General features: G+C 35.3%; 1 protein-coding gene across 1 annotated transcript; it reads right to left on the reverse strand.

Moving 5' to 3' along the window:
* Positions 1-3,883: 3,883 nt before the first annotated feature.
* LOC105140398 (lanC-like protein GCL2) lies at positions 3,884-6,484 on the reverse strand. The gene is made up of 6 exons (XM_011047207.1): positions 6,232-6,484; positions 5,948-6,126; positions 5,633-5,744; positions 5,423-5,539; positions 5,018-5,335; positions 3,884-4,471 (listed from the first exon to the last, which is right to left on the reverse strand). Exons 1-6 carry the CDS (start codon positions 6,394-6,396, stop codon positions 4,133-4,135), a joined length of 1,230 nt encoding a protein of 409 aa, XP_011045509.1. The 5' UTR covers positions 6,397-6,484; the 3' UTR covers positions 3,884-4,132.
* Between the last annotated feature and the right edge of the window lie 272 nt (positions 6,485-6,756).

Here is a 6,756-nt window from a genome sequence, read left to right on the forward strand (position 1 = left end):
TTCTTTTGTGCTCACACTCTTCTTCTAAGACCCATTTATACTCATAATTTTTAATTTTCTTCAAATCTGTTATTATATTAAGAAAATCTAATTTTTTTATGCTTTTATTTTTTTATCTTGATTCTGTATGTATAAATCTTGTCTGTCCGTCCTATTTGATCGCTTCGCATGTCTCTAATTAGGAGTTGATGGGTTGTGTAAATGAATTGTCTTCTCATGGTGTGTTTCCTCAGGAACCTTTTGTTGGATGGCTGAGTGCAGGTGCCATCTAGAAAACACATTTGACCAATGTTCTGTATTAGTTTTAACTATTCATCTCGCTACTTGATGGTTTGCAACAATACTTGTCGTGTGATGACGTAGGACGACATGCATGTCTCCGAGAGCGGCGGTTGAGCATCATCTGAAATGTAAGATGTACTTGACATTGATTATTGAAGCTATAAATATTCAATTTTATATATTATAGAAAACTTGCAATCAAAACTAAATACTAGCATATATATATATATATATATTGTATAAGAGATTGAAAAACTAAGGTAAGAAAAAGTGTAGAAAAAGTAGTGTAAAAAACTTTTCCTTTAATTTTAGAATCAAAACTAATAAAGAATAGTTAGATGACTTGAATTGATTAAATAAATAAAATTAGAATTCATGCTTCACACCGTTAAAAACCTCCTATAATTTAATTAAAATAGTACAGTCCTGCAGCGAAACAGAGATATCTAACTAGTAATGTTTTAAATACTTTTCATGGTAGAAGTTAACCATCGTAATGGTATGAATGATTTTTTAGGGCTTAGTGATCTTATTTTTTGGCCATTTTATCTTTTCTTTTGTGCTCACACTCTTCTTCTAAGACCCATTTATACTCATAATTTTTAATTTTCTTCAAATCTGTTATTATATTAAGAAAATCTAATTTTTTTATGCTTTTATTTTTTGATCTTGATTCTGAATGTATGTACTCTAGCGTGAGGATAAATCTTGTCTGTCCGTCCTATTAGACAGCTTCGCATGTCTGTACTTGGGAGTTGATGGAGTGTGTAAATGAATTGTCTTCCTGTCGTGTATTTCCTCAGGGACCTTTCGTTGGATGGCTGAGTGCAGATGCCATCTACAAAACACATGTGAGTATAAATCTTATCTGTCCGTCCTATTTGATCGCTTCGCATGTCTCTAATTAGGACTTGATGGGGTGTAAATGACTTGTCTTCCTGTCGTGTATTTCCTCAGGGACCTTTTGTTGGATGGCTGAGTGCAGATGCCATCTAGAAAACACATTTGGCCAGCGTTCTGTAAAAGTTTTAATGATTTTCATCTCAATACTTGATGTTTGGCAACAATACTTGTCGTGTGATGACGTAGTCTCCGAGAGCGGCGATTGAGCGTCATCTGAAATGTAAGATGTACTTGACATTGATTATTGAAGCTATAAATATTCAATTTTATATATTATAGAAAACTTGCAATCAAAACTAAATACTAAGGATTGAAAAACTAAGGTAAGAAAAAGTGTAAAAAAAGTAGTGTAAAAAACTTTTCCTGTACCTCCTTTTATATTTAATTTTAGAATCAAAACTAATAAAGAATTAATTCTTGTAATTACTAGAATTAATTCTCTTCAACTTTAATTAAACAATATCTCTCAAAGTTTTAATCTTAAAAAAGAGCGAGATTCACTTTAGTTTGACTTCAAATATGTTCATTAAACATGTTTTGTTGAGCTTAAAAAATTATTGTTACACGTGAATGAAAATGCCAACAATAAATCAATTTCATTTGTGTTATAGCAAACACAGAAGCACTGAGGAGAGCACGCGCACACAAGTACTTCTGAATTGAAAATGTTGTTTCTTCTTAATGTTGGATATATCTTATTCAGTTAATCATCGAAGGCCTAGTGTTGTTTCCTCTGCACGTTAGAAAAACAAATAGCAAAAAACCGCCTTCAAAGAATCTTAATGCAACAAGCTCAAACAAGAACACAACCGAGTTACAAACAAATAGTATAAACAAGAAGCATAGTTAAACTTGATCGAGTGAACTGATTTTTTTTTTTATTTATGTGAAATGTTCGGAGCAGTTTGTGCGCACCACGACTAATCCCCACGATCTACTGAATACCTTGCAAACCCAGTAAACATGTAAAGCATCGTGAGAATGACAGGTGTATACGCCAGAGCTCAAACCCAGATGCAATGAAAGAAGACAAGCCCTTTCTACTACTAGACCAAGCACTGAAATGCAAGATTATCAGTTTAAAGAAAACCTGGATTTTAGTTGAACGAGTTATAACTCATCAGCAACCTGCCTTTACTTGGCTTCAAGTCCCAAAACCCAAAAGGTGTTGCAAGTTGGAAGCTAAGAAGCTACTCGTGTATGAGTAGGAGTTCCTATCGGTCCAGAATTAGAAGTAAGCTCAAAACCTGGATTTGGCAAAAAGAACCTATCATAAACATGAAGCAAAGTTAAACTTGATCGAGTGACCTGCATTTTAGTTGAACGAGTTATAACTCATCAGCAACCTGCCTTTACTTGGCTTCAAGTCCCAAAACCCAAAAGGTGTTGCAAGTTGGAAGCTAAGAAGCTACTCGTTTATGAGTAGGAGTTCCTATCGGTCCAGAATTAGAAGTAAGCTCAAAACCTGGATTTGGCAAAAAGAACCTATTATTTGCGTTCTCCTACTCCTAATAGTACCCATTATTCTTATTCTAAAATACCATTTGAGCCCCTTTTCCCGACAACAGAGGGGAGACCTTACTTTCTCAAGTCATACGTTAAATTAACCTCAATAAATTCAAAATATTATTATTTAAATATTTGTTTAAAAAAAATTAAATGATTTTTAACTTGATTTTTTTTAAAATTAAATTAAATTTAAATCAAATTAATCAAATCACATACAAATTTACTGTATCTACCAAATCAAATCACATCAAATCAACCTTTACCCGAATCAAGAGCCATGATACTAGCAAGTGAGGTTCTGGTCTAGCGGTGAGAGGAGCTTGTCCCCTTTCTTCGCATCTGAGTTCAAACCTCACCATACACGCAATTTAAATGATTTTTAACTTGAATTTTTTTTAAATTAAATTAAATTTGAATCAAATTAATCAAGTCACATATAAATTTACTGCATCTATCAAATCACATCAAATCAACATCAAATCAACCTTTACCTGAATCAAGAGCCATGATACTAGATCAATAGGCCATCAGGATGACCCACAAGGTTAAGTCCAATTTAATACCACTATCAAAAAAAAAGTTTCCTAAGGCAGTGTGGGGAACCATACAAGTTATAGCAATTCCTGACCCTGACAAGGCGTTAGGTGTCATGTCTTTAGGACTTCCCTGCTCTAGGAAAATAAAATGCTCAATTGAATGCTGATCGATGTTTCTTCTAATTAATGTCAGTAGCCAGGCAGAGCTGATGCAGATTTCTGGGCGAATGCTTTGATATTAAGACAGTGATAGAAAGAATCTCGACATTCTCTTCTCTGGCACTGAACCAACAGCAGCTGAAGAGTACAAAGTGATCATGGGCTTGATTGATCTGTATACTTCTTCACCACCCTCCTCCTCTAAAGAAAACCTTGCTGTTTATGTGGTTTCTGAGTCAGGGTGATTTGAAGCAGAATTTGGGCTCTTAGATTTTTGTGAGATAGTAACAAGAAGAAACATATGAATCCTATTCTTTGGCGCTGAGATAACATTTTGCTCCATGTTGTTAGGAGGAGAAGTACTAATATATTCAGTGGTTGCTAGAATAATTTCTGAAATACATTTAGCTCCATTCTATTTGGTTGATATCTAGTGATTTCCATTATTTCAGAATACGAAAGTTCTACAGTAAAATGATCATATACTTGGTATCTGTAATTCGAGAATCTGTTATTAATATCATCTGATCACCCGCCATTATGTAAAGCAAAAGTGTATCTTTGCCTGATGGGAGATCAAACCCCACGCTAGTAATACCATAGTCTACTGTAAAATAATGCATGATTGTCGAGGCTGAAGGTGGACTTCTATCATTGCATTTTCATATACAACTCAAAATGACAGCACTGAGCAACCCTAGTATTCAACTCAACTACTGTGACCTAATATTCATAAAAAGATTTTAGAGTTCATAAGCAGGGAATCTAGCCTTGGATGGGTCGATCATATCTAGAAAAAGATACGCCATACCTCCCGTTCCTTCAAACATTGAGTAGGGGCTATCACCTCCATGCATCTCTCCTGCCGATATAAGTTTGTGAGCTCTATCCAGCAGAAAGCAAGTAAACGCTTTGGCCTTGTATAAGAATTCTATGTTGCCTGTTAGCTGGTACAGTGAGAGAAACACATATGCATTCCCACTGATGTCATGGCAAATTCCAACTCGCTTGAGCAGCCCACGGTTCCACACTACCTCTGCAGCATTTATAGCTGCTTCCAGAAACTCTTTATCTCCAAAAACCTGAGCATTGCACATTTCAATTTTGTAAAAAGTTGAAGCAAAGTAATTTCCAGAAGGACAAAGGGCTTCTACCTATAATTTTATATGATCTGGGCAAAAAATATTGCTATCTAGTTAGTTTCAGTCTTTAAGTATCCAGCCTGATATGTGTGATCAGAGCTATAAAAAGAAGGAATAAACTTTTCTACTACAGAAGTTACAGTTTCAAGTAAACCTATGTATACTGTTCCTAAACAAAACATTCTTAACAAAAAAGAAGGCTACACTCGCTTGGAAACCTACTCGGATTCAGATAAAAAATAAAGATCTAATTCAAAGATTTTACATTTATATCATGTATTCATCCATATCGGATACCTCAGAGATCCAAGACAAACACATGAAATAAATGCCATTGCCACTTGCCAATGAATTTGCAAATTTAATGCTCTCATTAACAGGACTAAAGGAGATAGGTCAAAATCTGAATCATTCATAAATATCAAGTTCCTGCTCCAGTGGGGCTTAAATTAGCTTACAATGAACTAGTTAACTGGAGAAATTTACCTTAACTGCCTTGACAAGTGTAAGAGCAATTCCAGGTGCTCCATGACACCAATGCACAAGAACATCCCTCTTGCGATCTTCTTCACTTGTAGAGTAGTTGCCGCTGGGAAAGCAGTTATTGATCATGTATTTAAGGGTGCCCTTGACATCCTCAAAGTCATCAGGTTTCAGATCTACATCCAATAAAACATTCATAATACCTGCCAATCCATGGGCAGCACCCCAATACCTCTCACCATACCATTCATACATTAACGGGGAACCTCCTTTCTTCGCCAATGCTCTTCCATTTTTTATAATTTCATTTGCAACAGCACGCTACAATAATTTTACCATAAGACTATTACATCCTGCTTAACTAATTCAAAACCAAAGTAGCAAAATAGGTAATAGCAGAAATCTCACAATGGTCGTATCAGGGACAGTCCCCTGCCCCATGTGTTTATTTAGGAACAAACAAGCCCATAAGAATCCACTTCTTCCATATAACAACTCATCAGGGTGATTTCTCAACAGCTTAATCTGTTTCATAAACAATCAATAAATACTCACCGACAACCAATTTGTTTTTTACAAAAATATGAAAAATAACACAAAATAGAGCAAAAGGGCCACCTCTCCTAATTGACTCAGATAGTAACTCTGTAATGCTTCATCATTAGCGTGCTTTGCAGCTACAGCCCCAAGTGCACAAACACCAGCTCGCCCACATATAAATGTCACATCCCTAGATTATAAAATACATTCAACAACATTACCAGATGTCCAAACCGAATCCGCCCCTCTTTAGTAGCTTCAAATTTGCGTTTGACACAAGTTATAATCAAAACCCAAAATCATATCCAATTGGATCATACCATAAATTTAATCACAAAAACAAACTATACAGTGAAACAACATGACATCTTCACCAAGAAAGGGAGACTCTACCTTGAAGCCCGAGAAGCAGAATCACAAGCCTTAACAATCTCCAAACAGAGAAAGAGATCATTTTCATTACTAGTAACTTGATAGCTCTTATAAAGCAACAAAGCAGTGCCAAGATTTCCACTGTAAAGAGTAAAATCATGCACAACTTGCCCGCCTAACCCCCATGTCTCCATCACTATCTGTAGAACACAAAAATCCCACTAAACACACACAGTGCCAACATTACCAAACAAAGCAAAAACAACCCAAGAAATGAAAACAAAAGAAAGAGAAGTTGTTGTTACTGTTTCTTTAAGATCCAAACCAGAACGTTGAAACTGCTTGGAAAGTGAAGTGTAGGGCATTGAGAGAAGCTTCATGAGAGAATTCTCATCGGTTACTTTATCTTCTTCTTGTATATCTTCTGTTACAAAGCTTGGCATTGCGTTGGGAAAGAATCGATCAGCCATTGCTGCCTCTGGTTCTGAAGCGAGAATTTTTTTTTTTTCTGTGTTTTAGGTTGTTGCCAAAGGTTTAGAGCTCAGTAGCCCGTTGGAAATGGGCTAATGTAAACGTGGCAGATGTCTGCTTAAACTACTTTATTAAATAGTGTAAATTGCATCATTGGCCCCTAAAGTCTTAGAGAATTGAAAGAATTGCTAATTTAGACTCGCTACTTTTTTTTGTTAGAACCGTATAAACTTGATAAATGAATAATTTTCATTAAATAATATTTTTATAGTATCGAACTTAATTTTACAATGTTCAAAATAGTTTGTAATTGTACTTCCTCTTACATCTGTTGTCGAAGCCGAGATTGCTATATTCAT

Source organism: Populus euphratica, unplaced genomic scaffold (assembly GCF_000495115.2).
Source record: "Populus euphratica unplaced genomic scaffold, PopEup_1.0 scaffold106.1, whole genome shotgun sequence".
NCBI classification, from domain to species: domain Eukaryota; kingdom Viridiplantae; phylum Streptophyta; class Magnoliopsida; order Malpighiales; family Salicaceae; genus Populus; species Populus euphratica.

Coding starts and splice junctions, on each gene's coding strand:
- LOC105140398 (XM_011047207.1), bottom strand. CDS start 6,396: ATGGCTGATCGATTCTTTCCCAACGCAATGCCAAGCTTTGTAACAGAA. Junction 5,745..5,947: donor TCTGCTTCTCGGGCTTCAAG/GTAGAGTCTCCC, acceptor TTTATAATCTAG/GGATGTGACATTTATATGTG. Junction 5,336..5,422: donor CTGTCCCTGATACGACCATT/GTGAGATTTCTG, acceptor AAATTATTGTAG/CGTGCTGTTGCAAATGAAAT.